Source organism: Xylocopa sonorina, chromosome 12 (genome assembly GCF_050948175.1).
Source record: "Xylocopa sonorina isolate GNS202 chromosome 12, iyXylSono1_principal, whole genome shotgun sequence".
Classification (NCBI taxonomy): domain Eukaryota; kingdom Metazoa; phylum Arthropoda; class Insecta; order Hymenoptera; family Apidae; genus Xylocopa; species Xylocopa sonorina.
Window position 1 is genome coordinate 4,916,989 of NC_135204.1, and position 19,271 is coordinate 4,936,259.

General features: G+C 32.3%; 3 protein-coding genes across 5 annotated transcripts; 2 read left to right on the forward strand and 1 right to left on the reverse strand.

Moving 5' to 3' along the window:
- Positions 1 to 3,090, forward strand: Vgat (vesicular GABA transporter). Its single transcript, XM_076905954.1, has 4 exons — positions 1 to 386; positions 1,034 to 1,337; positions 1,505 to 1,637; positions 1,726 to 3,090. The coding sequence occupies exons 2-4, from the start codon at positions 1,051 to 1,053 to the stop codon at positions 2,908 to 2,910; spliced, it is 1,605 nt and encodes a 534-aa protein (XP_076762069.1). The 5' UTR covers positions 1 to 386; positions 1,034 to 1,050; the 3' UTR covers positions 2,911 to 3,090.
- A 7,250-nt stretch (positions 3,091 to 10,340) lies between these two features.
- Edem1 (ER degradation-enhancing alpha-mannosidase-like protein 2) lies at positions 10,341 to 12,644 on the reverse strand. The gene has a single exon (XM_076906016.1). It carries the CDS (start codon positions 12,450 to 12,452, stop codon positions 10,380 to 10,382), a length of 2,073 nt encoding a protein of 690 aa, XP_076762131.1. The 5' UTR covers positions 12,453 to 12,644; the 3' UTR covers positions 10,341 to 10,379.
- A 779-nt stretch (positions 12,645 to 13,423) lies between these two features.
- Phtf (putative homeodomain transcription factor) lies at positions 13,424 to 19,063 on the forward strand. 3 transcript variants are annotated; one of them, XM_076906013.1, is made up of 17 exons: positions 13,424 to 13,553; positions 13,642 to 13,781; positions 13,916 to 14,127; positions 14,223 to 14,409; positions 14,608 to 14,744; positions 15,059 to 15,161; positions 15,255 to 15,473; positions 15,852 to 15,916; positions 16,073 to 16,242; positions 16,462 to 16,598; positions 16,714 to 17,023; positions 17,094 to 17,322; positions 17,394 to 17,489; positions 17,575 to 17,718; positions 17,797 to 17,892; positions 17,973 to 18,124; positions 19,039 to 19,063. In XM_076906013.1, exons 1-16 carry the CDS (start codon positions 13,528 to 13,530, stop codon positions 18,120 to 18,122), a joined length of 2,421 nt encoding a protein of 806 aa, XP_076762128.1. In that variant the 5' UTR covers positions 13,424 to 13,527; the 3' UTR covers positions 18,123 to 18,124; positions 19,039 to 19,063. The 3 variants fall into 3 exon arrangements, with proteins under 3 accessions (XP_076762128.1, XP_076762127.1, XP_076762129.1); XM_076906012.1 differs by lacking the exon at positions 19,039 to 19,063 and adding an exon at positions 18,435 to 18,552; XM_076906014.1 differs by lacking the exon at positions 19,039 to 19,063 and having other exon boundaries at positions 17,973 to 18,129.
- The last annotated feature ends 208 nt before the right edge of the window (positions 19,064 to 19,271 follow it).

Genomic DNA, 19,271 nt, shown 5'->3' on the forward strand with positions numbered 1-19,271 from the left:
CCACATCGATCGAGGCTTGCGCGTTCGAGGGATGCTGGCCATATTCTTCTGATCCAACCCCTGACACGCCAACCCCGTAGTCTATGTCGCGATTAAGGGCTCGCGATTAGGGACTGGACGATCGCGGTAGACCGTAGACGACCATGTGGTGTCGTAGTCCACGTAGTTAGACGGTTTCGACCCTTTATTTTAAAACTATTTTCATTCTCCGGACCCGTTGCTTCGGATCCTTTTTAGTTTAAGCCTTCCGCACGGCCTGGGCAAAGAAACCGAAAAACCAAAAGAAAAATCACGAAACGGGTCTCGCGCTGGAGGAAGTTATCCTTGCTGTTGGAATCGTTCGAAGACCGCTAAATTTCCGGGGTGAATTCTGTTCGTCGTACTTGGTAAGTGAAACAAGAAATTTCGTCTCCACTTGGGACTTAAACGCATAAGAAGTTAGAGATGAGTGTCCGTAAAGGGCACGTCTGACGCTTGCTGTTTATGAAAAGCTTCGGAAAGGATTGAATCGATATAAAATTTTGTGGAAAATTTGTTAGAAGATTTGTTTTGTTAATCTTGGGATTGAATTGCACGTGTGTGAAGAACTAACTTTTGCTAAACATTAAATGGAATGCAATTGTGTCGTGTTATATCTATGTACATATATCTAACCGTTCTTTTCACTTGAGCGATTAAAATGACCTGTACAGACTAGGTCAGGTCTTTTGCTATAATTGCTATTATTATTGAATATAGGTTGATTGAAAAACTGTTCAAGGAACAGTGTAAATGTTCTGAAAAAAGTAGAATCGCTAGGAAAATTGCTGAGAGATGAATGCCATAAATTAATTAAACGATAAAAAAGTTATTATTTAATATTAATTAATATAAATTTAATATTATTTAATATAAATTTGTATCCTTTTCATATGATAATTTAAGAAAAAAAAGAGAAATGTAAATAATTCTATAACAGCCATTTGAAAAGGATACACGATCGTGATTATGTAAACTTTAACAGGTATTTCAAAAGCAATTTATCTACTTGCAGAAGCAACGAATTAATCAATGGCCAATTTTCGTGGATTCTACATACCATCCTTAGGAGCAACAATCAACGTTGCCTGGGAAACATTGAAAGCCAAATGGCCGGAAAACAGCCCCTGTATGGAACTTATTCGTGGCAATGGCCCAGGTCGGCAACAAGCTCCAGGGCAAAGTGGGCAAGGACAGTTCAAATCATTCGAAGAAGGTCATGATAATACAGAAATGATGACTATGAACGGAGATCAAGCATATCGGGACCAGAACAACGTAGCCATTGCCGAGGACTCCTTCAGCTATCAAAGAAACGGGTAGAGAAATCACGCTGGAATAGATTAAACACAAATATAATTAATTCTATCGCATTGTTAACCTTCAGTCTATGAATGGAACATGATTAGATAATAATAACATAGAGCATACTTTTAATATCGTTACAAACGTTATACTTTTCTTACTATGTATAATTTAATTCCAGGGACAAAATTAGAACAGGCAGCGTTACTAGCGGTGAATTTAGTGAATACGACGAGGGTGGTGGCGAATTTGGTGGTTCAGGAGTGAAAATAAATGAATGGCAAGCCGCGTGGAACGTTACAAATGCAATACAGGTGGTTATTATTTGACAACGAACTTTTGTTTCCGAAACACACGGTGGTGTGTATGTAGAAACAAACGATTCATTTATTTTACTTTCAGGGTATGTTTATCGTCTCGTTGCCATTCGCCGTATTGCGAGGCGGTTACTGGGCTATCGCTGCTATGATTGGTATAGCGCATATCTGTTGCTATACCGGCAAGATACTCGTTGAATGTTTGTACGAACTGGACACCACCACTGGCCAACGTGTACGCGTACGGGACTCGTACGTGGCCATCGCGAAAGAATGCTTTGGGCCGACATGGGGCGTTAGAGCGGTGAATATTGCCCAGATCATCGAATTACTCATGACGTGCATCCTGTACGTGGTGGTCTGCGGCGACCTCATGATAGGTACGTTCCCCGAAGGCGCGATCGACACTAGGAGCTGGATGATGCTGGTCGGGATATTTTTATTGCCTCTCGGTTTTCTCAAGTCTCTGCAGCACGTCTCGGTGCTTAGCTTTTGGTGCACGATGTCCCATTTATTCATAAACGCTATCATCGTCGGGTACTGCATTCTGGAAATCGGCGACTGGGGTTGGTCGAAGGTGAAGTGGACGATCGACCTAGAGAACTTCCCTATCTCCCTTGGCGTGATCGTATTCAGCTACACCTCGCAGATATTTTTACCCACGTTGGAGGGCAATCTGATCGATCGGTCGAAGTTCGACTGGATGTTGAATTGGAGCCACATAGCAGCTGCCGCGTTCAAGTCCCTGTTCGGCTGGATCTGCTTCCTGACGTTTCAGAACGACACGCAGCAGGTGATCACGAATAATTTACATTCGGCAGGTTTCAAGGGCTTGGTGAACTTTTGCCTGGTTATAAAGGCTGTGCTCTCCTATCCCTTGCCCTATTACGCAGCCTGCGAGCTTCTCGAGAGAGCGTTCTTCAGGGGTAGGCCTAAAACCATCTTCCCAACGATATGGACCGTAGATCGCGAGCTGAAAGTCTGGGGCCTCGCCTGGCGGGTTGGCGTGATCGTTTTTACCATTCTTATGGCGATTTTCATTCCTCATTTCAGTATCCTAATGGGCTTCATCGGCTCCTTCACTGGTACAATGCTGTCGTTCATATGGCCGTGTTATTTTCATCTGAAATTGAAAAGGAACTCCATGGAATGGAGCGCGGTGGCATACGACTGCTTCGTGATTTTCCTCGGAGTGTTGTTCGGTGTGATCGGTGTTTACGATTCGGGCTCTGCCTTGATCAACGCCTTTGAGATTGGTTTGCCGTTTTGAATAGTCAGAGGCTTGTTCGTTCGGCACCCTCAATCTTCGTTTGTCTTCCAGAGGAACAGCAATATTGTCGCGTGTAGATATTTACATCACTGCTCAAGGGAACCATCGAGTTGCAGCTTACGCCGATTATGTAATTTCTTATGTTCACGTTAGATCGGTGACTCACTCAGGTTGATTCACTACTGCATAACTTTATCGCAGTATATATATTTATCGCAATACGATACGCATGTATCGTATGTACCACTGTACAGAACTCGTATTGCTTGTAGCGGCTACACTGGCGATATCCTTCTCTTATTGCATTCCCTTGAGAACACAAGCGTAACCGAACAACGCGATGGTAGCGTCTACATTTCTTTTGCTGGTTTCGGACATTTTCAACGGTAATCGTACAAAAAACGGTATTAATTACGGTCGCGTGTCGTCGCTTAGGATGGTTTCACAGAAAACTATGTGTATCCCCTCGCTCGTTCGAAAAGGCGTGATACACAGATTCGTTTGATCGAAAGCTATAAAAAAGGTTCGAGACGTTTTGAGATTGTATATTTATATTCAACCAGAACTCACACATATCTAGCAAATGATCTATTTAAGGCGTGAAAATCGTAGATGAAAGAAAAAGATAAAAAAAAAAAGAAAAAAAGAGGATTTACTCGCGTGCATTTCGGCTTCGACATTATGTCCTACGTCTTCAATTTCCCCGTAACCGAGAGATCGTTGATATTCAGGGGCTTTCTAGGCAACATCTAGACTGTTTAGAGCGCATTAAACGTGACAATATCTTGTTAGTTGTAAGTGATCGATGTCTTCCAGAATAATTGTATAAGCGAGCAACACACGGTGAAATATTGTACGTATAAGTTAACTACTGTTATGCAGATTTCGGGATTTTATAATCGCATATTGGGGATCTTGTAATTTCTATCAATACGTTGAGTACACGCCGCGCCGAGGAGGCGTTCGGTGTTGTTGGAATTTACAATTAGATGTATTTAGGAGGTGCAACCAGCAACAGGAGGGACAGCGATTGTTTCTTATCACGGTTACTTCAGGATTCTTAGCTGCCAACACGTTATATACTAACAAGTTAGCTTGCTCTAACGTCTCCTCGTTGTGCAAGCGATTGCAAATATGTAACCAGTTATGTACGGATGAGTACAATTAGTTATATAATCCAACGTCTTCCAAGGCCTCTCACAGGTTACATAGATCACACGTTAGTTTAAGCAATATGAATGTAGCTGAAGCATTAGTATCACAGAAGCTGTGAGATGTTCTCAGATTTTTTATCATTTTTATTTAAGTGTCACATATACGCATTAACTTTCACTGTATAAATTGGTTGATTGTTTTTCGGTTCGCACTGGGTAAGAAAATGTATTTGCACGTCGTAAGTACATTTTGTTTTGCTAATTATTTACCAGTGTTAAGTATCAGGGAATTTTTTTTATTTTAATTAATTCAAGTGAAACGTAGGAGGACTTATTTGAAAGAAACTGCAAGATTGTAAGAGCGAAGGTAAATATGAAAAACCGACAGTAATCAAAATCATGTACATGGATGTTTCAAAGAAGATTAATCACTGTTATTTATCAGTAATCATAGTTAACTTATCCACTTTCTTTTTCTTCTCTATTGCAAAAGATAAGTATGCACAAATACTTTTGTGTCAATTGTAGATTTTACTGTTAATTTAATTCAAAAACGATATAATGTTTTTACGATGATAGAGGCTAGGTGATTTTTAGCACAGGTTGATTACTTTTAAATTCTATCGATTACAAATGAAACATTTAACTAATTTCAATTTTTGTACTTGTGTCCCGATTCTTCTGAAGCAACAATGTACGTACGTGTGTGAGACAAAATCGTTGTAATTGGTGAAACTATCGTGTGCGACTATAAACAAAAATGTGATGTGGAAATTATATTAAATATCATTATTATGAAATTAAATTTAAAATATCATTAAGGCGATATTAGTATTAGTTAAGAGAATTTCAAGAGTTCCATTCATTCTGAATCGATTAATGTCAGCTTTCTCATCGTAGGTTACCATTCTTTTAGCTATAGGTCAAAGATAAGAAAAGTAAACTTAAAGAACATCTCACAGTCGCAAAAATGCGTTATTTAAATGAGATACGATAATATTTATAAAACAAGTCTTCCCATGATGTCTTCCACGATGATAATAATAATAATAATAATAATTAACGTAACACGGTCTATTGATCGGAAGAAATCTTTGTCAATGATATTAAACGTTATATTGAGAGTTATAGAAGTTAAGCGTTAATTGTTAAGGCTACGATCAAATTTAACGTATAAGTAAAATCATTCGCATATCATTTGAACTGTATAGTTTTATCCTTTCTTGGGAAATCGTTCTCTATTTTGACACAATCAAACCTAGGTAAAGCGGTAAATTGAACACGATATGTTGCCTTGTTATCTCGAGAAATAAAAGATACTAAAAGTCGCCAGAATATACAATACGAATCTTTTATTTTACAACAGAGATTTGATTATAATCGCCGACCAAATGGAACATTAGAGAAAATTAGACAGAATTTAATGCGCGTGAATATGCGATTACAATTACAGAACGATGTTTTTAATAGGAACGATGAAATTGGGAAATGGTTTGAATAATTGTCATTTTTATTGTGATTGTAACACTCTGCGAACATCCTGCGGAAATGGCAAGTGATAAGTTCCATAAATATAAGGTGCTTATACATATGTATCATTGTCTTCCGTTAAATCGCGAGATATAATAGAACATATTGTTTTCTCTTTCTTTTTTTCCCTGTGTTCATCGCAATATTGTTCGAAACTACGAACAAGCATCAGAATTCTTTGAATTTAATTTAATGAGGAAGAGAAAGAAAAAAAAGAAAGAGGGAAAAGAGGGGCGTAGTCTGACGGTATGCAATTTATAGTAGAAAAGATATGAAATGATTAATGAGTGGTCTTTAAAAGATTACTGATCAAAATTTGAGCCAGTCTGAAGTGGAATTGATCTGCTCCATAAAAGTTAATCATCTTCTTTTTGTAATATTAAGTACTAACCGTACAATTGTACAGAAATCGGAGTTGATCAGTTCGACTTTCGAGTGGCCCATTTTTAAGATCTTTAAAGCAAACAATCGAGTAACGTACGTTTAGTACGGGGCAACAGAAATCTTCATTCGTTCCTCCAGTTTTGGATAATGTAAAATATTGGTGTAAAATTGATTGGTAAAAAGTAAGTAGAAGGTGTATGATAATTAGACATGTCAAATGTTATTATTTCATTTCATTTTCAGTTATCATTGTCTAACAACATCAGATAATAGTCGTGCGTAATAATTTGTAAATTATTATATGATTATTTATTATTTAATATCTCGATATTTATATCTGTATATTATACATTACTTCATAACTGTCTATAAAGTAGTTTCGCGTAAAAGCGCGAAGCTTTCGTGACATGTCGAGAACAACCTCATTAATGTTGTAGTTAAGTATAAATCGTATAGATATTACAAAACAATGTAAAATGGGCTTCTATGCGTATATATATAAATTCTATACCTACACGTGTACAATATGTAATTTATATATATACATATATATAATATATATATATATAAAATGTGACAAATGAAAATACATTATCAAAATTTTACACACCTGCTATTTGCTTTCACGTCCAACTCTTACAATTTTCTAATAGCCCTTATAAAAAGGAAGGAATTCTTTGATTTTAATTTTCTCTTCTCTGCAGAGGAAGATCGTTTAACTGTGAGTTTCTAGATGAAACATACAGTTTTGTCTATTGTATCTCATAAACCTGGATTACTCGTAAAACTACTTTATTAATGACTTAATATAAAAATTTCAACTATTTGCAGTAGAATAGATTATATACTGCATTTATTACAAATATTTTACAATACTGTTATCGTATATCCAGCTGTGACTCAACGTATATCATCCACGTCTTGTTTACCATGAGTTAATTTTATTAAAACGTATAAATTGAAAAAAATGCTCTCATGTCAATTTTAGATCACAACGAAAATGATAATCAATTTCATTGACAGTGTTACGACGTGAAATCTCCGTTTATCGCAACGTTTTATATTCTTACTGTCACCTCTCAAAAACTGCACTTTCTCTATGCAAAAAAAGTATCTGAAATTCATCAAGATGTGACTCCGTTATGCTCTGAATATTCTTTGTCGCTACATAAGCGGTTCGTTCTATTCAGAAATGTCATTATATTTACGACTATTGCGATGAATCTATTGGTAAGTTTGCAAATTGTTAACATTGATAATACTATTTTTTAAATATCAATTATAATATTTTTTTTAGATAATCGCCTATCTATTTTACTTTTACAATTTAATAATTCTTTTGAACGCGGAAAATGATACGGGGAAAACATCCGTACACGATAATGCTGCAAATGTTGGTAAGATCAAAGACAGTATTGTTCACGTAATGTTGTAATACAAATAGTATAAAAATACTGTACATTGGGTTAAACATACAAAATAATTTAAAAATCTTATTTTTTTACATTTTTTGTATATAAGTTCAACTATTATAGTCCATAAATTATTCGTTTCCAGAGTAACTATCTACCGCGTTGAACTTAAACGATTTAATATTTTTTATTAAACGTGTTTCGTTCAAAGTTAAGCCATATACACTTAATACATTTTTTAACATATCCAAATTTTATCATCTCCAGACGATGTGCCTCGTGTAAAAATAAAAGTATTTCGAGGCCCGAGCAAAGAAGAAGATGGAGAACAATACGCTACGTGGGGATTTTGGATAAAACAACCAGCCGCAATGAAATTAGCACGTTAAATATCACTTTGCAACTATACATATATTGAAAATTCTATGTTCATTTCTTTTCGATAAAATGTAATAATCTAACTATATATGAACCTATTAATTATAAAGATATTCGTAAAGAAAAATTGTGAATTAAATCTATCTACAATTATAATACCTAAATATATATATTGTAATATATATGCACTTTAATTACGACTTCAAGTTGCGTAAAAATGTGAAGGAATTACAGGAAATATGATATCTCGAAAATATTGAATAAGAAGTATTCTATCAATGCATGTTTATTATAATGTTAATATACATTGCTTGTCTTCTATTGTTCGTGCTGGAAATACGTGTTTACTTTTTGTACAATGGGTTATTTGGGTTAAGCTGGTTGCCATGATTATCCAAATCTGCCTTCGTTCCTGCACCATGATAGCCCGCTTGGTGACCCGGTCCACTTCTTCCGTGGTTTGGGTTCATTTGGTTACTTCTGTTGTCTTTACCTGCTTTATCCATCTGAATAACAAGTAAAAAATTATAATCATATATATTAGAATGTGCATACGTAATTTATTGTCCAAATCTTGTATAGATTTATGCTTTTATCTTATTTATTTATTTTTTATCCTATTTATTAGGTTTATGGAAAGAAACTTTTTAATAATCAAGAAGAAAACTAATTAGAAATACCAAGAAAATGAAAAAGAAACACCCGTTTTTCCATACAAATTAAATCCGTCAGGGTTCAGATGTCCACAGACATGAGTACTGACAGACGTTTTGGTAGTTCTTTCCCTACATTTATAGTTACTAAAAGAACCATATATATTTCTTTAATTCGTCAGAAAAAATTTTCAAAACTATAGTATCGAAGATATCTGAGGTGCTAATAGTTACTGTCCCACCCTGTATAGATATAAGTACGAATAAAAAATCTATTTCAATGTCTACGTAGATTTACTTTTATGAATGATTCCTTGTTTCGAATCTTAAAATAAAAATTCACTTTCACATATGATAATTAATTAAACTTGAATATTTTAATCTTGTCGACAAGATACAACTCAAAAATTTGCAAAAATAAGAACATATTCAATGGTATATTATATGATAAAAAGTGAAGAACAATTTACAGTTTATTGAAGCTATATACACATTTTTGCAGAGGTCAGATGTTGTTTTAATCAAATTAAATAATTTGTTCCACGCTCTTAAAGATGTTTCAAATAAAATGCAAATCAATGAAAAGAAAAATTTACTTTACTTACGTCGGCTATTCTGAAGAGTGGCAAATTGTTCTCTGCGAATACGTTTTCGTGCTTTGACACAATATGATCAAAGTAGATCGAGTGCTGCATTTATATATCCTGAGAAGAGCCGATGCACTGTACTTTGATCGAAGCATGCGCAAATTACGACTTCCCTAAAGGAAGGGAGTTCCCAGAAAAAGATGTAGGGGATTTCTATGGATGCTTAATTTAAACTTACCGTTAATAAGCTGCCGGAGTTGAATTAATCGGTGCCTTCTGTAGATAACTGATCAATGTTTTTCAATAATATTTTATTAACAAAATGAATATTTCTACAAAGAAAAGATAAATAGGCGTCTTATACATGCATGCATTCGAATGTTAAATTTTGTTGATTTTAATACTAATAGCAATATTAATTGAAAAATGACCCTCATATATATCTTAACTTAAATTGGTTCATTTTAGGTTAAATTATTTTTATTTATGATTTCAAATTAGAGTGTAATACTACTTTTGTTAATATTTATACAGTGCATGTAACATGTAAAAAAATAATGCTTTTTAATATTTTTACTGTTGGCAAGACGATTTGTATTGAATCTCAATGATTTTGACATGACTATAATGGGTGCCAACAGTTTCAAGCCAGTGATTGTCCAATAGGGTTTGGTTCTATTTAGTGATACTATTTCTCATTGGTTAATTGCATAAGTTACGTTAGGATCTAGTACGTTTATGACGTTACTCATACATTAGAAACTACGATAAAAATTATATTTTAGTAGATATGGTAAGATGTAATGCGAATTACAGTAATGCCAATTTATGAGCACTAAATTCTTTTCAAAATTACTAAACTGTATTACATACTTCTTTTTTTTGTTAAGGTTATTACCTGAATGACACAGAAGTGGGAGGATTCAGTTTATTTTACATGAATAACACAGAAGTGGGAGGATTCAGTTTATTTTACAATGCAACGCGCAGTCTTGCTTCATGCTAACATAACAAAATAAATAATACTTCATTTACTAACAGAATAGTAGGAGCAAATATTTCATTTTATATTACAATTTATATTTCTTTCAAATGCTTTTATTGTAACAGTATTTATAATTTTAATTGTAAAAAATGACAAGTTTATTTTACTTCTTAGAATAATGTTTTATATTTTAATTTTAAATAAATATATTTTAATAATTTTAAATAAAATATTAAAATATAGTGACTACATTGGCCACATTATCAGCAATTATAAATTAATAACAAGTCTTAACTTAGCCTGTGTCATAAATTTGGTTTAAAACCTGTATATGCGCACGGATAATGAATATGCACTTTTCATTTGTAACATTATATTAAATAACATTAAAAAAATTCTCCTATAATTGATATACGTTGCAGGAATGATTGAGATTGACAAGATAATAGTTGATAATTTAATCTTGCAGAATCATTTGTAGGGTATAAATTTCTTTTCCTAATGTTCTCAAATAATATTTGTGGTTCAAACCTTGATTTTGTACTAATTTGTTTAACAAACGATTCTGTGTTATTTCTTGTAGTAGGGGTAGAATAATGTCCCTCTGAAGTAGTGTAGGTTTCATATGTGTCAATATTTTCACTGTCATCCGCTTTATAAATTTCTGAAGGTGGTGCAACAACTTGCACTTTCAAGGGCTCTGTATCTGGACTAGAGTTTAGTTTATTCCCTTCTTCATCTATTTTTATAGTTTCATCTGTTTTATCATTTGTAGGTGGTATAGGATTGACTGAGTTTTTATTGATACTCTGCTCTATGTTATTTATAAAAATTTGTCTCATTTCAGACAATTTTACAATTTCAATTGGTTCCTTATCACCCTGTTCATTTTCAATACTTTTTTGTTGTTGCACATTGTGCTCCATAGTCTCCTTTTCTTTTTGATGATTAACAGGAATAAATTTCCATAATTTTGCCTTCTGATCTGAAAATAAATTCTGACTTCTATGACAGCAGTATAGTGCTCCAGGATCTATAGGATGTGCCTCTGTATTAAAAATATATCCACCTGCATCTACAATACATTGACCCCATTGAGTTTCAATAATTTCTCCTTTCTGTCCAGAATTATGAATAAAATTATCAGGGTCAAAGAGAAGATAAAGATATTTAGTTGTTTCTGCCAAAAAGAATGATTCCATTCTATCAGCCTTGCGGTGGTCTCTAACATCATTGATAGTTGCATAACCACATGTAGTTTTAGCACTGTGTTGTAAACTTTTTAATATGTCTACTCCTACTTGAATCAAATAGGGATCTCCTGTTGCTCTGTATAAGTACATAACTGACTCGATGAGCTCTGGCCTTAATGGATATCCTTCTCTGTTAGTACCTGCTTCGGCTTGTGGAATGTTATAAAATTCTGGTGTGAATCCAAATTGTTTCCAAACACGGTGATAATTGTGCAATGATTTCATAGCATCACCAACTTCACCAAACAGGCTTAATACACCAGGCCAATAAGCATCCAAAGATTGAAATACTGGCAAAGTTACTTGACCTTTGGTCATAGAGACCCACAAATGCCAATCTTCTCTGCGAATATACTTCTCAATGGCAGCCTTATGTTCATGGAAAATTGTTGCTAGTAGTGGATCTTGGAATAACAAAGTGCCTTTTGCTAGATACTCAAAATAGGAATCAACACCTGCGCCAATTCCAGAATCCTGAGCTGTCCAATGACCTGTTAGCACATCTACATGGTTACCCACTAATCCAATGTTTGATTTGTAATAGTGTAATGCTTTAATAGCATTCATAGCTACTTCCTCATATAATGGATCCCCAGTTAATCTGGACAATGTTCCAAATTCTAATAAAAATGTACCTATGCCAGCAGTACATGTGATACTCGTTTCACCATCAGGTACTCCATATTTCAAATTAACAGTACCATATGGCATTCCAGTCGGAGTGTCGAAGGCTGCTATCAAACGTTTAGCCATATCTTCCGCAAGGCGCAACAGTGGACCATTGCAAGGCCATCCTGGCTCCAAATCCATACCTGCTTTACGCGACAACAGATGAGCGCTAAGTAATCCTCCAACTACTCTTATGTTGGTCTCAAATACAGATACATTAATGTTAGCCTCGAAGTTTACTCTGGCACTTATAATTTCTGCCACACGTCGGAATTCAGAAAAATTGCCCATTACAGCAAGCGTGTCCAAAGCGTCAATAAGTGTTAGTGAGAAACTACCCCATGTATCGAATCCGTCGCAACTTAACGACCGTAACTCGTCATAGGGGTAAGCATATGTTAAATAACTCGAATAAGCATGATCAAACATAGATCGCACTTCCTCTCTCAGAGCAATTAAATCTTTTTTCTCGTACTCACGCAATCCGCTTACCCACGATAAAAGGCCAAAATATAACCACACATGGAAAAGGAACATTTTGTTGAAGATCTCGTAAATATATGCTCGTAATTTTTAATTAACTGAAATTTTACTAATTACTGAATAAATGTATGTAAAAGTAAAATGATTCTTTTTTAAATGCCGTATTACAACAATGTCAAACATTTTTTTAAAATCAATGTCCGTATGGTACAATACATGGTAACCCGTTCTCATTTATTGTACGTATACCTATGGACCATACCTACATATGTTCATTTATGTTCTTTGAAAAATGTTCAGAAATACGTGTGACTAACTTTTAAAAGGTTTGTCCATATACTATCTAAAAAAAAGTATATTCAAAATAAAATATTTCTATTAAATTTAATCTTCGTACCACTTTGACTAAACTTTATTTTAGGGTAGACTAGGGAAAAATTGTAACAATATAAAATAGAGATACTAAGCTAACAATTGTGAAATAAAAATACTTAATTCTCTCGTTGGAATTTTAGGAATGTACTATGAAATATGAAGTCAGATATAATTCATTGCCTTCGCACAAACTTATTTCATAGAGAGTAAAGAAATGATTAAATTCGACAACCAATGAAAACAATTATTTCCAGTTAATTGTTACAAGATTGGTTATTTCAATATGTTTTATAATATTGTTTGAGAAGAAATATATATGATTATGTGACAGTTTTATACACAACGAACAAATTTAATATAATAAGTATTGCATCAGTGATAATTCGTTCGTGTTCCTTTAAAGATTTATAAATTAGAATCGATGATAATCATTCTATAATTGATTAACGTTATTATTGATGAGCCTCGTATGTCTTATAGGTGTCTTTTGAACACTTTAATTCCAGGCAATGGCGTAAAATTATTGAATGCGTCGTGACATTCCCATTTTATGTTCCCCGCACGGTGGAATATCTTGACTGAAAACGTTACTTGTACATAACGTTTATTATATATTATGGGAGCAATATTTACTTTAAATCTATTAACAAAAGTATACGGAAAATCATCTTCCGTTTGTACGAACATTGTCGATTATTGGTTAAAATTAAAAATTAATAGTCATTCTGTACGACTGCGATAGCGATCGACAAAAATGAAACTGAACGAGCTCGTTTATTGGTAAGAAAGCTTACACTTCGAGGATCACGCTTAAATAAAAATCAACGCTATACGTGAACTTAATATGTGCACGATCTTAATATTTTAGGTATCAGAAGAAGATTGGTACTTATGACAAGCAACAATGGGAAAAAACTGTGGAACAACATATTCTTGGAGGTTTTACACATGTTCCAATGAGAACTGCAAAATTAAAAACAGAACTCATTGATGTAGATCTTGTTCGAGGTAATTAGTATGTTAAGGATATTCTGTTATAATTTATTCATATAAAATTATTTGGTTTCACAATATTTACTCTTATAATTGTTTAACATTCTATTTTATAATTATTTAATCTTATATAATATTAATGCATGCAGGTTCTTCTTTCCCAAAAGCCAAGCCAAAGCATGGGTTGTCAACAGTAGCTTGCTTGGCGCTTCAACGTCTATTATTTCTTCCCTTATATAGAAAATGGTGGATACAACAGACTAGTTTAAAAATTTTTACTTTATTTTTATTACTCTATAGTTTGCAATTGATGAATATGTGTGTATATTTTTGTCATATGGTCAAGGACAATGAAAGTGATGTATGAATTATTTATTAGTATTACAAATATATGTATATAATGCACATATACACGGGTGTACATGTAAATACATATGATAAAATATATATTTACAGATTGTGGCAATGTCAGAAGTACTAGTACCTGCCATTATGATGTTGATATTATGCATTGTTCATTCACACATTGTGTCAACTCATTCAGGGCCAACAGTACCTGATGGGCAAAATAAGCAAAAAACGATCAGACGTTTACGACACACTAGATGTCGGTTAGGTAAATCTAGAACGAGACAAAATTTACGTAAGTACTTTAGTATCATTTGGTATAATTATAGATGGTTTAACAATAATCCTATTTTAAAACAATGTATATATATTAATATCATGCCATAGCTATTATGAATAAACTGAAGAGCTTATAATGATCATTTGTTTTAGTTTATATTTAATATATATTTGGACATAATATTTATTTGTACATAACATATATATTTTATAGGATTGCATGACGATTCTAAATCATCTCAAGATACAGCATCAGAGAAAGCTAGTACAGTAAGTGATGAAGTACTAACATCTGTAAGATTTGCTAAAAAAGTTATAATTGAAAATTCCTTAACTGTTAGTCGGTCACAGGTAATTATGATTTATTATTTAAAAGGCAACCCTTCTACATAGCTGATTTATATTTTGTTATATGAAAACTGTGTTATAAGAAATTACTTACACCATAACAAATTACTATTTATTTTATAATATAAAAACTTTGTTAGTAGGAATTAATTATTATTAAAATTATTTAGACCTGTGTTAATCTCAACGCTGAAACTGAGTTCTTACACCGTTTGCCATGTTATAAGAGAATACTTCATTGTTTGGGAGCGGGGGTTGCCTACTTAAAAAACTAGCTTTGCAATCATACAAAAATATACTATACTTTACTTTTACAGGAATTTGTGACTGCTAAAGTACCCTGTGATAGTGAGCCAACAAATGTGGCTGTGAACAATCCTCTTCCCATGAGTGAAGCTTCAGCTAGTCATACTCAATCAAGTTAATACATTATATACTGTACTAAAATTTTCTGTATTATTGTTTGTTACATGTTTTTGTTTAAATGCAAAACTATACTTTTTCCTGTTACAGACAATGTTCCAGATCAAAATATAAAAAATGTACATCAAGATGATGATGGATTTGAAAGCTTGAATGGAAATGTATCCAGTGATAATGATAAAAGTGCTACACGAGTAACGGTGGATAAACTTCAACAGAAAAGAGATGGATTACTTAAAGACAATGAAGAACGTGTTCTTTGGTTGGAAGATTCTACTAGTCAACAAAGTTTGCAACCAAAGTTTTCAGGTTTGATTTGCAACAAATTTTATTGAAACACTTTATACACTAAATTTAGTATATAATACATGATGTAAAATAATATATAGAATGTTCCGTGCTATAAGAGAAATACGGCAGAGGTGTACTGAAAATGGATAAGTATAGAATTTCCAAGATAGTACAGGGTATTCTGTATATTAATTTAGAATAATATATTTTTATATTCACTAGAATTTCTTATAATTTTCTGACTCTTTTTGACTTTTGTTACTATTTAAGAGCATATTTATTTTACAAGTACTTGGAAATTTATTACTTGTTTTGAACTGCTAACACGCTTTAATCTTTGTTGGAAAGGTAAAATGGCCTATTAGCTAAAATGATTGTCTTCCACTTTCCACGCAGCACCTGAATTGTTGAAGGCAGAAGACAATTCTTCGAATAGTGAACCAGAAACTTCTAATAAAGTGGTATGTATTTTTGTTTCTTTTTTAGTGTATGTAATTTAGCCCTCACATTAACGCATTTATTTCTTAATTTTCCTGTAATTCTTCTCATCATATTGAATAATTATTCCATTTCTGAAGAAATATGAATGTATTCAAATGTTGAGTTATTATTTGAAGGATAAAGAACACTGTCTCATGGGAATGCAATCAAGAGAAAGCAGACAACAATGTGAAAGTGAAGAAGAAGGAGAATGTGAAGAGACAGTTACAAATCATTTAACAGAAGCTACAACATCTGCCACAGAATGGATGGGAGTAACAACAAACAGTGATGAATGTAGCTACAGGTGAAAACTTAAATAGTGTCTTGAGAATAATATTTTGCCATTAGAAACTGTAAGATCAGAGGAAAAAACGATGAAAGTCTAGTATTTATTATTCTCTAAAAAGGAACAAAGCTTCATTTCTAATGCCAATGATTATTACTATAACTCTCTGTTTTATAATAAATATTTATTGAAGTATACATGCACGCGCTTTCTAAAGTACGAAAAATATTTTTATAGTTCAGAACTTGAAGAATCTGATTTACATAGTGAAACTAATAAAAATTATGGAGAGTTTGTGGAACATCCCTTTTCTTGGGAATTTGAGTTACCACCTTCTATAATGCTTAGCTCTAATTGTGCTTCGTACGATCGTGGTAATGTATATTAAATCATATATTAATTATGTAAAATATGTATAATAAGTACAATGTGATGTATAGCCTAAAATTTGTTTAAAAAATAATAATTAAGGGTTTTAACGCATTGTAGTATCATGTACTATATGGACACGACGTGATATAAAAAAGGCTGAACTAACGGTGCTGGACATCAGTTCGGCTATAATCGCTAGAGTAGAATCCATGCCTGAGAGTATGAATTACTTTTATGGAGGCCTAATGCTTAGCGTGGTACTATCTTTAATACCATCTATTAAACGTTTAAGTGACCATGTTGGCGTGGACAATAGTAACAATGCAACCAGTTCCTTAATACCAAATGACTTAACTTACGTCAATTTGGAAACATATAGCGATATTTTATGTAAAGTTATAGATTTGGCATTTGGAACAACTTTATGGTAAATAAAAAAAATACAAACCGCTATATAAAATGTTGAGGAGATTTAATTAAGATAATTTTGATTCCAGGGAACGCATAGTAGTTCTTATATCAGCATTTGAGAGACTTATATTGTCCTGTTTATTATTTTTTCTATTAGCAGTCGCAGAACGTACTTATAAGCAAAGACTTTTGTACGCAAAATTATTTTCACATTTAACATCATCAAGACGTGCAAGGAAATCTGATTTACCGCACTTTCGCTTAAATAAAGTACGCAACATAAAATTGTGGTTAAGTGTTAGGTCTTATTTAAAGGTAAACTGAAATATGCATGCTTTTACTTTTATTATTTAATTATTTGAATAACAAAACTTTCACGGTTATAGAGAAGAGGACCGCAACGTTCCGTAGATGTAATTGTGTCAGCAGTATTCATTGTTACCTTATTATTGTTATCATTTGTTAGCTTGGAGTTAATTAAGGTAAAGAAATAAAAGAGTATATAGAAAATATTACAATGATTTTTAAGCATTTTATATATATATATCAATATTTATGATGTTGCAGGATCTTGAAAGTTTGCATTCCCGATATAATGTTGAAGCATTGTTTTGGAGTTTTTCTCTTGGAATATTTATATTACGTTTTATGACATTGGGTACAAAAATTAATAAAAAATATAGAAACCTTTCTGTTCTGATAACTGAACAGGTAATTTCAGTAAAATAAATTTTACATTTCAAATGTATATTTACATGTTGAAATTTTTCCATTTTTTTTAATTTTTAGATTAATTTATATTTACAAATAGAGCAAAAACCACATAAAAAAGAAGAGCTTATGGTAGCAAATAATGTACTGAAATTAGCAGCAGATTTGATAAAGGTAATACAACGGATTATATTCCCATCATTTTATTTGTAAAGCAAAATAATTGGCCCGAATAATTTATATGTATTTAACAGGAACTTGAATGCCCATTCAAAATATCCGGTTTATCAGCTAACCCTTATTTATATACAATTACAAAAGTGGTATTATTATCTGCTTTGTCAGGTGTGCTTTCAGAATTACTTGGGTTTAAACTTAAGTTGCATAAAATAAAAATCAAATAAAGGTAAAGAGATATTGATATTACATATTTATTTCCGTATAGCTACCTCATGATGTTAAATAATTATTAAAAATGATAGTTTTGTAATTATCCATTATAATATTCTATAGTAGTATTCTGAGTGACGTTTAAAAAATACTAGTTTTTCATTTTTTCATAGTTTATGAATACATATGCATACATATTACATATTACTATTATATTTCTTATAATTATTAGAAATTGTATGTTTTATAGTACCAAGTTGAACTACTAAATTGTTTTTATTTATTGTGGATAAAATGTAATAAAGGTTTACTTGCAACTGTTTCAGCAAATTTTATGTTGCACATTAGGGATTCAAAAAAAGCCGATTTTATAAATCGATCTGGATAAAGATCTAATATAAAAAAAAACCAATGTGCAAGAAATTGACTTTCGGTTTCGGTAAAAGCCAGTATAAATAATAATATATATATACAGGATCTTTATGTACATAATTCTCTTGTACTGGTTATAAAAATTATATATAAAACTGTAGTCCATTTACAGATAGAACAGTAATTATATTAATTTGTTATTAAATTTATTTGTTACTTTAAACAGTGAAAATGTAAATGTATAAGAAAACCGACTAAGAAAACAATTTTTTAGACTGACAAAGATATTTTTTTTTAATGAATTCGACTTTTTTTGAACATACGATCAAAAATTAATGCAAAAAATCGGTTGGAAATTGATATTCCTATCGTGCGAACATATTTTATTAAAGTATCAAGTATTGAAATTATATATAACTCGTATGGAAATGATTTTTATTTTTTGGATTGTTCTACAACCTATGATACTAATAATATAATTAAGATATAATTGTTAATGAAATTTAAAAAGTAAACAAGGTACATATTTCTCAGAATATTGAACTATTATGTAAATAGAACACTGTAAATATTTCTGCACACAGTGCTTTAAATGGAATTCTTGCACAATCACAAATGTGCTCTAAAGGTGAAGTATATGTATTACTTAAAATGAACCACATTTTTCTTTATAAATCTATCGCATGTGAACGATAACAATGTATACAATAATTGTGATTTTTCTTTAGATATATTTAGAGGGTTTTATATAAGCAATATGTTATAACGTGAAAAAGGGGAATAATACCTAT